Here is a 15,285-nt window from a genome sequence, read left to right on the forward strand (position 1 = left end):
CAACTGTTCACCACCCACCGACCGACACCCAGCCAGTCCCCAAGCAGTGACTGCTACCACCCGGCCAACTCCCCCCAGTTTATATACTGGGCATGACGTCATATGGTATGGAATAGCCCTTTGGTCAGTTTGGATCAACTATCCTGGCTGTGCCCCCTCCCATTTCTTGTGCACCTGGCAGAGCATGGGAAGCTGAAAAGTCCTTGGCCAGTGTAAACACCACTTAGCAACAGCCAAAACATCCGTGTGTTATCAAGATTATTCTCATACTAAAATCCAAAACACAGCACTATACCAGCTACTAGGAAGAAAATTAACTATCCCAGCCAAAACAGGACAGTATTTATAGCAAAATGTAATAGCGAAGTGTCTAAAGAAAAGAGCACAAAACCACAAAGGCTTTAGCTAAACCCTTCTTGCAAATATTTGTGTTTAATATTGCACTAAAAATTAATGAGGTAATAGAATGAAGCCAAGTGTAAAAGTTTTAAGTGACTTGACATGTCCTGACAAGGTGATGTAGTTAGTTGTCAAATAATCTCACCAACTATATTTTGAGAAATTTAACTTTAAAAAACAAGAAAGAAACAAACAGAACACTAAAAAGCAAGGTAGAGAGAACTGTCATGTATTAAAGGATTTCAAAAACACTCTTCCAAAGCTTTCCTTTAGTTAACTGATATATCAGTATTTTCATTATCTTCTTCCAATATGATGATACAATTACCACATTTTGATCCGTAGCACAAGAAAATATATTTGAAGGAAGGTTTCCACAGAAGGTTTCTACAGAACCTTTCATGTAAGGAATTACAGATTTCTAAAGACTGAAGTGGAACAAACCCAAAATATATTATTTAAAGAAAGTGAGAGGCAAGAATTAGGATCACTGCTTAGGACAGAGAACTAGGGGAAGAACAAAAGAAGCAGGCCCAACTAAGTATGTGATACTCAGCTGTATGTTTTAAGTAAATTATTATGCCTCTACAGATATCCCTCTGTTGATTTTAATAAAGTATATCCAATCTCAAAAAAACCCCACCTTTCACTTTATTTTTGTAATGCATTTCATAAGATATTGGTGTTATATCAAAAACCTAAAACTTAATAAAATTAAGAGATGAAGTTTTAAATTACTCAGAGTATTTCCTAGGACAGTGATGTAGCTAGCTGTGAAATAGTCTCTCCAAACATACAAAGAGAAATTTAGCTTTCAATTTGATTAAACACTGTTCTTTCTGCTAGACTGGAGCCCTCAAGCCAAGCAAGCCATATATTCTTATTCCTACTGCCACCTAGCGTATATTTGGATTTCTTTCATTTAAGAAAATATTTACAACTGAAATTACAGTTAAAATGTTCAGGTTTTTTTAAATTACAAGATGAAACTAAATCAACAGTAGCTTTTCATGCTCAAGATATAAACTCTACACATCTTAGTATGTTCAAACCTCAATGCTCTGTTTTTAAAGCTGACTTATTTCTATCCTCCATCCACCTTAAAGAGGTCGCTACTATACAAAAAACTAATTATGTACAAACAGGAAATTCAGAAATACAACTGTCACCAAGTGGAATGCATTTCTTTTAGTATATAGCACTAAAACTGCATTACTGATTAAACATACTATTTTCAAATATCTCCAAAAGCTCCTTATTTCAAAGGGAGACAATGACTGAGATTTATCTTATCTAAATTTAGACATACTGCTAGACACCTGTATTTGAGCTGGTCACCCAAGATTACCTCTATGGTCAATGGAAATAAGAGGTGCCTTCAGAGAACAAGTCATCTACTTACATTTCAAAATTGTCTAAATAATTATAAAGATTATAAGCTTTAAACCTCTACTTACTTGAATATTCAAGAATCACATCGAACAGTGCAGTTGGAGAACAGCTGTAAAGATTTATAAGTCAAGAATATGAAATTCAACACTGCATTAAAATTCAGGCTACTGCTGGTCTGAAGAGGAGGAGATACAAGTTGGGAATTTCTTGTAAAGGTTAATTATGCTTCAAAAAGTAGGCAAGCAAAGAGAAAAAAACTAGAGAAGGTATCTTAAATTTTACTAGCTGTGTATAGCTTTGAAGAGTGAATAAGGAAACTTTCTGAGAAAAGGTGAAAGTGCACTCAAGCTCCACATATCAGTCACTATCCTGAAGGCAAAATACCAAGTGATACCTGCAATTCTTAATGCCTTGTGCAAGCTGTTTTGTTCAAAACAGCATCTCCAAGTGGCGATGTGTGAAAACACTACAACTGTCTCTCTGAACCCAGCTGAATAAATTCTGAGCAAAGCCAGCTCCATTTTGTGTGTACTATTTTCCCAGAATCAAGTTCTGGAATAGCAGGGACCTTCCCACATTGAGGCAAGCAGGGATAGAGAAGCAACAACTATCCAAAAGCAGTAAGAAATCTGGAGAGGCATGAAACATTAGGAATTAATAGCATTGACAGAATTCCTTCCCTTTTGAGTTCTACCTGTACATCTGTTGAACTTTTCGTGTTCTACCACTTTGAATTTTATCCTAAGGCAATCCATCTTCATTCCTGCTATAGAGGTGACTAAGCTTAACCAGCTCAGCTCAGCATAACTCAGAGCAACGTATAACACCACATCTCAAGTGTCTAGATGACATTGCAGTGGCTTGTAGCAAACCTTAAAAGGTCATCTATACTTTTAAATATCCCATACTTTAACTGCCTCCTCTGCTTGCCTGTAACTCTTGCATATGTTACCAAGTCTCTTAAAGTACTGTTACTTCAGTTTAGTTAAGATCAATCATCTTCCCCTGTTCCTCATGAAAAAGAAAATAAACAGAAAGCAAGCAGTTCTGTGTTTTATCTGAGGTGCAGAAGAGATACTAGGAAAAACTGTGTCATTACAATTGCTGCACTGTAGTGGAACAGATCACCCCGAGAGACTGGGGAATCTCCATCCCTCTTCAAGGCCCCCTAACTAGACACAGCCATGGCTGACTTGATATACCATTGGCAACAAGACTAGGTGACCTCCAAAAGCTCCTTCTGACATGTCATTCAATTCCTTCTTTCCCTGGTATATTAGAAACATGATGAACCACAGAAAGATGAAGGTGGTATTGCAGTGGAACTGCCTAGTGCTAAAATTCTCTCTATTGCCTGTTGCTTAGAAAGAGGCTACGATGTTAAAAAAAAAAAAGGTACATTTAACTGAAAAGGGACAACTTCTTTTTTCCTCTCCTCTCCAGAGTACAGCATAGCACAGTGGGGCAAGAAACGCTGGGGTTTTTTTTCAGTTACAGGATGAAATATTTAAGAAGATGGAACACTGAAAAATTTCAAGCATAGTTAGTGCCACTAAAGCATGTTACTGCTGGTAGCAACCTGATACAAGTTTTGTCTGGATAAATTATGTCTCTGTCCAGATGGTGAGGTCTATTCTTCCTCACCACAAAAAACCCTGTAGTTTTTGAGACAGACAGGAGGGGCAGTAAAAAAAGGAAAAGACATATGGAGCAACAAAACTTGATAACTTCACTTTAACACTGTCTAAACTATTATATTATTACATTAATTCTGAAAATAAGCTGCAAAGAGATCCTAATCACTATTATTTAATTTACAAATATAAAAATATAGTATATTACAGCAATATCAGTTTTATTGAAGCTATCAGACACTGTTCTATCTCAAAGAATATAATATACTTCATGTTTATTTGAGAGCAAGATATTCTACAGAAAATGTGATGTTAATAGAAAACTAAACACAGCAACCTTGTTCTTAAATTCCTGAAGTCAGGCCAGAAAACATACCACAAGAGTCTAAAACTTCACTACAATGAATGACAGAGCCATAGAGCCCTTTCACTACTACAGAGCAGCTAATCCAGAAGCCTATAAACTGCTACAAATGTTACAGCCATGAAGAAATGCAGATATTAGATTAACTGAAAACTTAACTGATAAGTAGTTTCTTGACATTCAACTATCAAATTTCCTTCATGTGCCCTTTCAGTATTGGTAATGAGGTGCTTCCTAACCTTAGTTTAGCTTTATCCTGAACTCATTAACGCTTTTCCAGAGCTTCTCAGTTAACTGGGACCGGGGGGGGGGGGGGAGGGGGGGGGGGAGGAATCTGGAAAATTGCTTTAGAGAATATTCATATCTTTGCCAGGCATCTGTGCAGCAGAGGTCTGGAAAAGTGGACCTGAAAAGAAAGCAACTGAACCCTCCAGCTACAAGCTACTGTGTTTATTTAGCACGTGTTATAACTGGGTGCAATTTGGATGGGTCTTGAAGCAAACAGTTGATGCAGCAAGAGTGGTTTAAATCTGCTGGCAAATGCTGTGATTGAGTTTGCTCCAGCACTGACCACCTATACTGAAGGCTGCTACCAGTAAACTTAACTTCATTCATTGACCTTGCAATGAATATGACAGTCTGGCACAGAAGTTTATGAAGCTTGTCCTGCTCTTGTTCTGACCAAAATGCTAAGCATCAGAAAGCATCACATCCAACTTGACAACAGAACCAGACACATGAGAATACTTTGTGATGGATTCTATCAGGGCTCCCCTCCTACACCAAAATATTTGTAATCTTTATGAATATATGCCACATGAGTAGTATATCGCATACACACACACAAAAAAACCAATATCCTCAAATCTCAATGTTTTAAAAGTCTGACCAGGAAACAAATGCCATGGCAGCAGTATCTGCATTTTATATGAACAAAACCAGGTAATGGCAAATTTCTATAGTACTCTATTAGTATACGACAGCAACCAAAAAGTTCCTAGATTTATATCAGATACAGCTCTTAGACACTAGAGGCACCTGGAGAATATCAAAGAAGAGATAAATATATAGGTAATCATCATGCAGAAGCTAGCCAGATCTACCAAGGACAGTCACAAATATATCCCTGGGGTTTTAGCATAAACAATGGTCTTGTCTAAGGCATAGTACTGTTTACTTATTTAGCATAGCTTTCAGACAACCTGACAAACACAGGATTTTCCAAATACTCACACAGAATATTTGACATTTCATTTTGGTTCTCTAATTCCCAATACTTCCAAGAGTTGCTGGTAGAAGGTTTAACAGTAAAGTAGCTGAACAATGAAGTTATCAGGAAATCAGGCTACATAGTGATATAAAACACACTAGCCTAGAAAGGCTTTCTAAACTTTTAGTTAGATATCAAGATCTTCTCACAATACCTAAAGGTCTTGGAAAGAGGAACAACTTCTGACAATCAAGTATTTGACTTTCAGTAATAACGCCACCTTGTCCTGCTTATAATGATATCTTTTGAGTAGTATCCTAAAGCTCACTGAAGATTCAGATATCTTCTGCAACAGTTGCCATGTTACTTCAGAAACCAGACTATCACCTATGTTTTCTTTAAACAGGTGTAGAGTACAGACTTACACAAGAAGCATGAAAGGAATTCACCAGAATAAATCTGACAGCATCAGCTAGCCTAGTAACCTTAAGGTGGATTCATAAGTTATGGTTGCTTCCAAAGTATTATACATAACAACAAAAAGTTCTCTAGTATACATAGAACACATTTAACTATAAATGCTAGACAGATAGTGTTTGCAAAAGGTTCTGGTTTCCTATATTAGAGTACTTATTGCACTCACCTCAACTGACTGAAGTTTTTCACCATGGAGATGAGGTGACCTCGGGTAAATATCAAGAAGATGAGGAGGATCATCAATATGTGTTCTTCTAATATGGTGTTTAAGAACTTCTTTATAATCAAATGAATCAAAGTTGGTTTTCCATAGTAATATCTGGAAGAAGCCATCATATCATTAACTAGTTGAAGCCTATTCAGTGCCCAAAACATAACTATTCAGTGAAGTCTTATTACTAAAAGATCACGACATCAGAACAAGCCTGCTGTCATCACTTAGTCTGATTTCTACTACAACACAGGCAGTTCCCCAGAGTACCTTGTACTTCAAGTCTAATAGATGTGGTTCAATCTATTTAGAGATTTTTTTTTAAAAAGATGTCTCAATAATCATAAAACAAAGCAAACTTCTGTCCCACTGGACTGTACTAAGTTATTTTTCTGCCAAATCAAGGAGTCATATACTATCAAATTTCTGTCCCCTATAAAGGCTTGCAGGTCAAACGAGAAAGTTTGAGGGGGATAAGAGAAATGACAGAGTTCCACAGAATTCTAAAGCACCTGGTTCCAGTGTTTTAGCAACAGGAATCTGTTTTCTAAACCTTGTCCAATTACATTCAAGGTATAACAATATACAACAGTCACACCATGGCCAAATGCAGAAGGTAGTAGAATGCAGAGGTAAGATCACAGAAAGTAGTCTATCCAGTGTTATGGACAGACCAGAAAACCAAATCATAACACACAATGTTGCTCTCTCATGTCACAAAACAGTTGTATATGTAAGTAATTTAACTAAGTTTACCACAGGTTTACATGATTTGTGTCATCTTTGTTACTTTAAGTGCTAAGGGAAAAAAGAAAACAAAAAAGAAAGTTCATAACACTTAGAAGATGGCAGTTTCCAAAATTCCAGTGTTGATTTTTATAGCTGCTCCCTAAATTAGAGAAAACAAAGATGGGACCATGATCTGACTTAAAATTACTTGCCTGTCCAGCCAAAAATATTTTTGACAACCATTAAAAGTATTTTTCAGAAATTAACAAGCTATACATAAGCAGCACAAATCACAGATTTGTTCACAGAAATTCCAAGCAGGAATATATTAAAAATAGGATTTAGTCTAAGTAGCTGCATTGTTACAAGTTCATTTCAGGTTCAACATCTTTCACGACTCTGTTGAGTGGCAGACCCTAAACATGCACTGGGAGACACAGTGCACCAACAAAGATGGACCCAAACTAACTCAGACATTAGTAACAGTGAAAGTGGGATGCATGGATCTTGGTACAAACTATATAAATCTGCCCCAGAACCTGGCACTTGCAGGACAGTTAGGTATTAGATTAGTTGACTCACAGCAGCTCACTGTGCTGTAAGAGGGAGGTCCTGCTTTCTCTCCCTCCTTTTCTCAGCTGTATAGTTCTACTACCTCCATCACCCAGTCCAGCATAGAGTTATTCACGTTTTTTATGTGGCTTTTCCCCATTTTTTTTCAGGCTAATTTCCTGCTGGTTTAGCAATTTGAACTGGCTCAGCACTGAGTGTAAACAAGGGTATAGGCAGGAGGCAGCAGAAGTAGGACCTTTTATCAGTGGTGAGTATTTGAGCTGCTGAAGCTCTAAATGTTTCATTGTGCTCTAAAGTGGAAGGCCATGCCACCACAGCTTCATGATTACAGATAACAAAATTAGTAAGAGTAAAACCAGCATGCAAACATCCATATATGCCTTGAGTATCTCAACTGCAATGCAAACAGTATAAAAGCAACTATGCACAACCCTAGAAAAATAGTTATTCCATAACAAAGTATTTCCCTTTACATCCAGGCAGTCACCAGACACAATGAGTTGTCTCTTCTATATGGTAAGAATTGAATTAACAGCACAGGCTACTGCCTTCTAAAGGAAATGTATAACTTGGCTCTTTCACTTAAAAGTAAGAGTAAAAGGTCTTGTGTCTTCCATGGAAGCAGGTAAATGAAATTTGTCATCATGTGCACATATAGCCAAGAAGTGTGAAGAATATGAACTTCAGAACTCTGCATGCTCAGGTTTTACAAAAACCAGATTTTATCTGTTGTTTGAAAATGTAATAGTCTTGTAATAATATGTGTATAGAGCAAGTAATCCGTGGTAAACTGACAGTTAATCAGCTGCCTCCAACTCATGCTGTGGACAGACAGTACCTTTTGGATACTGCACGAGGGATGGAAGATGATACTTTTATGGCCAGCCTCTGCTTACCAGCTTGACATTGCTGATCTGCCAGCAGAACTTTTCAAATGAATACACCCTAAATTTACAGTAAGCCACCTTAGTTCTATCACAGTGAGTTGAGAAGAGGTCCCACAACTATTCTCCTGGCAGACCAGGAAGAGGGCTGTGGACAGGTCAGCAAAACAGGATGTTTGTGGAGTACATGTGCATATACGCCAACAGAAAACAGACGCTGAGGAATAAAGTTCTTATGTTTACTATAGATAAAGATATATACATAGGCAGTTATCACACAATGGTTAGCACTGCACATTTTAACTTACAATACAAAAGTGAAAGTTACAGCAAAATAAGTAGCCCTCTCCTACCAGAACCTTCACAAGAAAAAGGGAAAAACTTCAACAGATAAAAACGTGCCTTTCTGTAAGGTAAATAAAACCAGGATTCATAACTAGACCTAGTATGACTACTTTTATTTCAACATTTACTTAAGAAAGCACTTCCTGATGAAACTGGATCTTCCTTCTCATGCATTCAGCATGAAACCACTATACCAAGCTGCTGAGAAACAGGAGTTATCTTATAGGTTTTGCACTATGGTACTTACTCACTCCATGATCCCACATGCCACAGCTCTACAGCATGGAGTCAGAGCAGGAGAAAGGCAATGACATGACTGCACTGAATGTGCATGTCATTCGGGGGGCCCAAATTCAATGGAACCTTGCAATAAGACAGGAATTCCCAGGGTATGCTGGCATTTATTTGGGAGGTTGAGTTAGGCTTAATACTGTAGGTCCTTTCCATCATCATAACTTCTCAGATGATTATTCTGTCATGTGGCCTAGTTTAATACATGCACTTCACTTCCTCTCAAGTTAAGTATAATATACCAATCGTCATAAAAGTCAAAAGAAAGTACTCACAAAAAGTAAGGTCAACAATTCAGGATTACCTAGGAATCAAAGTTTCATTTTGGAACTGAAAAACTCTCATAGAAAACCTTTAGTACAGAAAATAAAAGATTAGACTAGTGGCTCAAGGAATAAATATCTTTTCCCCATTCTTTTTTTCTGCTTGTAAAATTAATATTGGAAGTTTGCTAACATTTTCACTTTTCCAATAACTGCAAGTCTTGGCACTGCTTCTTACTAATGCCTTATGATAGAAAGCAATTTCAATTTTTTTCTTTGAGTACTTTCAAGTCATTCTAGAAAGTGTACTACCTGAAACATGAAGTAAAAACCAGAAACAGACTGCATTCTTTCTAATGATACTGAAGTTTTTAATTGAAAAGTATTTATTATTTTCCAAGACTGTCTCTATTACTAGCTGAAACACGTTTCAAACTCCACAAACCAGAATATAAACATGACTTATGGTAAATTCAAGAGCTCTTCATTTCTACAGCATGGCTTTCTGTGTCTACATTGAGCTTTTAGCTTTTTATAACAGGAAACAATGAAAAACACAACTAATATTAAGGAACATTTCAGACTGTGAAACTCTAAGCCTCGGGCTACAAAAGTTCGTTCTTTTTGGAGAATGTAAAGACCTGATAGAGGTGATTCCAAACTTGATAGTACTTTTGTAATTATGAGATTTATCACAGCAGATGAAGATTAATTGTATGATTTGTTGTTTAATTTAAAATAACTTTTTTGTTTTAAATGCTCAAACAACCCTGTATGAAATCCAGTACTTTGCTGTTTCACCAGTGTAAATTAGCAAAGCTAACACAAGTTTTTCTTCCTATTGGATTCTAGCCGAAGTTTTCCCAGTAGTACAACTTCTTATGATTACAGAGTAGCGACTTTCAAAGAAGTAAAAGCCTATTGGAGCATGTAGGTGTTAATACTAGTTGCAACACAACTACTTTGTTGACACTAAATTGCAAGACTTAAAATATTTTCTATTTAAAAATCATGCCTTAATTTCAATATGTAAAACAGAAGTGGCTAGTATTGTGGTCTTCTCCTCATCATAACACTCCATTAAAAGTAGTTAAGATCAAGTTTTTAAATGATGTGTTTATCATTTTTCTCCTCAAATTTAACTTTAGGCTAAATGAAGTCTATATACCGCACTACTAAACAGAACACATGTCAGCGTAGTGTAATTAGCATGTTACTGTGACATACTATGTTTAACTCACATCCACTGTAACAAACATTAAGACATTTAATTTAAAGATGCAATAAAACAAACCTGAGTATCTGCTCCACCTGAGGCAAATTTTTCACCACCTTTTGAAAAAGCCACAGAAAGTACAGGTCCCTGAAAGAAAAAAATTAGCATGCAGTAAAATTACACTATTACTGTAATCATGGTATTTTAATGCAAAGAGAAAACCACTTATGCTGTTATCTAACATAAATAGATTTTTCAATTTTAATAAAATAAGGAACAATTTAACTGTAGTGAAATTTTTGCAGAACAACTTGATTGAAGAGTTAATATTGCACATCTTTGTAAGACGCTGCATTACAATTACTACAATCAATACTAGGAAAATAGTGGCATTTTCGTTAGATTTTATGCTTTAACTCTGAAATGAAAAATTATCAAGTATATGTTACATTACTCAAGACTGCATTTGAGTGATTCATTATCAAAAGTAGGATTTGTTCTGCATTAAGAGGAAAAGGAGAAAATGTCTGCCATTCTTCACAAAAGTTATCTTCCATAAGCTTCCCCCTCCTTAGAAAGGACTGTTTTTCAATAGACAAAAAGACTAATATGCCAAATAATTGATTTTGACAATCAAGAGAGTGAATTATTAATTCAGAACATGATCTATTACTTAACATTAAGCATGCCTACAATATTGACAGATTAACTGCATGGTCATAGGTAAAATTGATGCCTTTCTTTATGCACTTGTGACAAGGTGTATTAATACAACACTTTGCTGTCCACTAACGTTTATCTGCAAGTTGCAAGATACAAAACACAACAGCATAAATTACTTTCCCTTTTAAAAGATATTGAATATTCTGTTAAGATCTCCATTTAGATAGGATTATTGTGTATACCTTGTGTCCATGAAGAGTGTAAATAAGTCTTCCTTCTAAGAGGTCCAAAATCTTAAGGGTACCATCAGTAGAAGCAGTGATGAGATAGTTACCAGAAGGATGGAATGATACACAATTAACCCCTGCTCTGTGAACTAATTTACAGAAGACAATATTCAAAGACTGCAGATACCTACTAACAGAAAATGTACACTTTATTTCTTCACCCTTTTCTACTTCCCAAAAAACAGCCTACTTCATTTAAGGGAAAAACAACCAAAGTGCTGGGGCATAGCAGACTCTCCAAAGTATTTGCTTAGTTGTGTTCTAAAAATTAAGAGAAGCATTGCGAAGGAATAATCAAGATTCAGACTGGATTTTTAGGGTTGCTAGACTACAAAACGATTACTTACAAAATGCCAATATGACCTGTTTGTCCACTTTGCCCAGTAAGGAATGAAATCATATAGTCTAAATAAATCACATTACATTGCAAAGAGCTCCATTCTAAAGAAAATACAACAAGCTACATTGTGTTTACCTTTGTAATGCTGCAGTAGCTTGTTCATTCGAATATCCCACAGTTTCACCGTGTGATTGGAACCTGCAGAAGCTATACACGTACCACTTGGGTTGAAATCCACAAAATTTGCAAATCTAAATATATTAATGAAAATAGAATGATTAGATGTTTCCATAGAAATATTTGGGTATGTATATATATGTATTTATAAACTCAATATTGACACCGAGTTGCCACAAACTTGTGTGGAATCTACATGTATGGAAACTCAAATAAGGTATTTCAAGCAACTGAAATAAGCATAAGAGAAGAAGATGTGCAAGATAACAAAAGCCAGATTATACAGTCTGATTTAAGAAGATAGTATAATTGTCCTGACTCAAACCTTCACTGTTTGTGTTGAAATACAAGGTTCCTAGAAGAAAGTGCTGCAAAGCATTTGTAAACAGCAAGTAAAATAATTTTGTTTAAGAACAGGATATCTAGCTATTACAACCTTTTAGCTCAGAAAAAGGATAGAGATGGCAGCCATGAAATTAGCAAAGCACATATACAAGATTAATATTCCATTGCATTTCTAATTAAAAGTCTGGTTCCCAGATGTTTAAGAAAACTGCAGATAAGTAAAAGCAAGTTATTTTCTAAACCTAAATAAGGCAGGTCACTGAAGCTAACAGAATACTGTTTTCATCAACAAGTGGAGCATTCTTAAACCTATCTTCTTGTTGAAGCATCCAATATCAAATAGTGTTATCAAAACAGAGGAAAAACGTGAAAGCGTTCAAAAATCCAAGAACAATCTCACTTCTCTCTGGCTTATTTCTTGACTGTTGGAAAACAGCTAGATAAGTGCAGGCAGTTAACCTCTTTAGAAAAATGTGAAATGAATTATTTTAGTTTACATGGGTGGTAGAAGTTTGATCTATTTTCAGATATAACATATATAGATGTTAATACCACAAAACATTAATTTAATCTCATTAAAATGACACATTTACATTTCTCCTTTTTTCTAGTAACACTTACCCTCCATAATCTAAGAAGCTATCAATACAAGTTTTATTTCTCGTATCCCAGATCTTAACAGATTTATCCTCACTGCAAGATGCTATTAGCCTTCCATCAGGTGAAAACCTGGAACACACAAGTGTATACATTACTAAACAACTGATTCTACCTAGATTAGCATTAGACACATAAGTAGCAACACACCAGAACCAAGAAAGCCTGTTTGGAGTGAAAGTGTGTAACAAAGGACATTTGAATTTCTCGTATTTTTCATGGAGTAATAAAACTGAAAAGAAAAGCTTCTCCCCCCTCCCACTCCTCCCCCCTCCATTTCACAATCAACTACAATTAAAAACAGAGCCATAAGCAAGAGAAAGGGGGGGTGGGGAAGGTAACAGCAGCCTCAGGTTGTCACTTCAGATGCCAAAGAGATTATTATAGAAAACTATAGGCAAAGAGGACACAGTAGAACCTCACGTTAAATTTTAACCTACATACATACTCTCCTAGGAGTTCTCTCTAGACTTACAAACTGTCAGCAAAACATTCATGGTTATTCCTAGACTAGCAGACTAGGTTTTTAAACAGGAAAATTGATTTGTCTGTAATTTCACCAATCATTATTATTTCTTGTATTGAGCAACTGCAAGAGGACATTAGAACACTGTTCAAGAACTTTCACACACGATTTCCTAGAGCCTTTATTTTTCTTTTCAATGATCAGATACTTTGGAACTTTGTAGGGCTCTGCACTTCACCAGTGTTAAATTTCTTTCTCAAGAGGTTTAAATCAGGACTCTTAGCTGCAGATTTTCCATTAATATGGAGGAAAGGAAAAAAAAGAAAAAAAAAAATCAAAGAACAATCTTTTCTTGTCTTTGAAGAGCTGCCCTGCCTTTAAATAGAGCGCAAATCTTAACTTGCAGTACAAATGATATTTCTTTCACCTTTTCCAGTTACGTAAGCTTAACTTATTTTGACTCATGACCATTCTTTTATGCCACTACTGTTCCAAGAATAGTTGAGAAAACCCCTACCGTGCATAATAAATCTGGAAGCAAGTGAATGCTGTGAAATAAGTTAATACAGCACAAAAACATACAGGACTGGGGAAACAGAGAGGATACTGACTGAAAATAAATAGACAACCTTATTTGTCCTTTAAAATAGAAGAATTAACACCCAGCAACAGATTTAATATGTACACATATTAACACAGAGCAAGCTTTCAGACTTCAACTAGGAGATTTATATAAAACATGTGTGTGTATAAGATTGATTTAATAAAATTTTATTATTAGTGACAGATCATCATTTATCATTCACAGATTTTGCTTCTCTTAGTTCTGCCCTGAGAAATAAAAACCCTTTGTTAGGAGTTCTGCTTCTTTACAAAGAAAATAAAAACAGCACTTACTTGGCACAGCGAACCCAATGAGTGTGTTGGAATAGGGAAAACGAAAGGCGCTGATGGCGAACACTCCATATTTTTATTGATTTATCATTGGATGCTGAAACTAGAAAGTGGCCATCGTGCGAGAAACTCACGCTACGAACAGATGCTGTATGACCTTTCAGTACTGATGATTCTCCATGACTAGGGAGAAAAAAAAAACCAAACAAAACACAAAACACAATTATATTAAACTGAAAGAATTTAAAACCCCATAAAACTCAACATTAACATATTTGGAATCTTATCCAAGTGAAAAAGCAACGTATACAGGCTAAATCTTAGTGTTGCCAATATTTTTGGCCTTATTTGTATATTAAATATTAGAATAAGACTTTAAAGTAATTGTATTTAATATGACCAATTCTACAAAACAGTGCAATTAACTAGCAGCATTAGCCTCCATACAGTATTTGAAAGGGAATTTGTTATATCTTTTGATACAGTAATCTACAAAATGCTTAAGAGTTAAAGTAACATCAGTCTTTCTAAGATCATTCCGAATAGCTCGTAATCACTACTACTTGAGAACAGTCTAAAAAGACAAGTCAATTCAACAAATTTTTTTCCAAAAATTCTTTTTTGTTGTTTCCTTCATCACTTGTCTCCCCAAAATGAAGTGCAGCCATGCAATCCTTACTAAAAGAAATATATCCTTTAAGCCAGAGAAATATTTCCAAGCATAGTCCTACACACGTGAAATTACCACCTCTGAATTACTGTATTTTTCTTAGGAAACTACAGAATATTCAGTAAAGAACAAAGTAACACAGTAAAGAACTGTGTTGCTTGTGCTCCCAATCTCTGTTTCTGTCAAAACCCAGTCAGGGATGTAGGAAGGAAAGAGAAACTTTTCTTGGGTAAAGACTCCAGTATTCACATTGCACATTAATGAAACACATAGCCAGCATTGCCTGGTTATACTCACATGCAAGGAATCCATAGTCTGACCGTACGATCTTGAGAAGCTGAAGCAAGTAGCTGCCCATCTGGCGAGAACTGTACACTGGTCACTGCTTCCGCGTGGCCTACAAATTTGTAAGCTCTGCATTGTGTCTTCAGCTTCCACACCATAAGAAACCTATCCAAAGAGGAGGTAGCTGGCAAGAAATAAAAGATATTGAGTCCGCTCACAGTTATTAGAAAAATCAGAGCTAATGACTATGGATTTGTATTCACCAGTGAACTTAACTGGGTATTAGGGGGAGGGATTAGTTACTGGGTTTTAACGGATACTTGGCCTGAGCAGAAGCCTGGCAGCCAGCAATGCCAACACCAGGCTTTTAGAAGGACATCAAAACACTGGGAGGAGCAAAGGATAATTTGTAACAGGTAGGTCTCCCACCTATTAAGCTAACTGGCTTACAAGTACTTTACAGATACAGAACAAAAAATCCAAAGCCAAACCTCATGCACGTGTCATTAAGTA

At 36.0% G+C, this 15,285-nt stretch overlaps 1 protein-coding gene across 5 annotated transcripts in view; it reads right to left on the reverse strand.

Moving 5' to 3' along the window:
• The window catches only part of POC1B (POC1 centriolar protein B), a 58,277-nt gene that overhangs the window by 33,876 nt on the left and 9,116 nt on the right, over positions 1–15,285 (reverse strand). For 4 of the 5 annotated variants that reach the window (XM_075496788.1, XM_075496798.1, XM_075496827.1 and 1 more), the window contains 7 exons: positions 14,785–14,956; positions 13,821–14,000; positions 12,422–12,529; positions 11,414–11,529; positions 10,894–11,027; positions 10,067–10,135; positions 5,643–5,795 (listed from right to left, as the gene is read on the reverse strand). In XM_075496788.1, coding sequence (XP_075352903.1) covers positions 5,643–5,795; positions 10,067–10,135; positions 10,894–11,027; positions 11,414–11,529; positions 12,422–12,529; positions 13,821–14,000; positions 14,785–14,956 — 932 coding nt within the window. The remainder of the gene's footprint in view (positions 1–5,642; positions 5,796–10,066; positions 10,136–10,893; positions 11,028–11,413; positions 11,530–12,421; positions 12,530–13,820; positions 14,001–14,784; positions 14,957–15,285) is intronic. The other variant, XM_075496808.1, reaches the window with a different exon arrangement.

Source organism: Mycteria americana, chromosome 1 (assembly GCF_035582795.1).
Source record: "Mycteria americana isolate JAX WOST 10 ecotype Jacksonville Zoo and Gardens chromosome 1, USCA_MyAme_1.0, whole genome shotgun sequence".
Taxonomy (NCBI): domain Eukaryota; kingdom Metazoa; phylum Chordata; class Aves; order Ciconiiformes; family Ciconiidae; genus Mycteria; species Mycteria americana.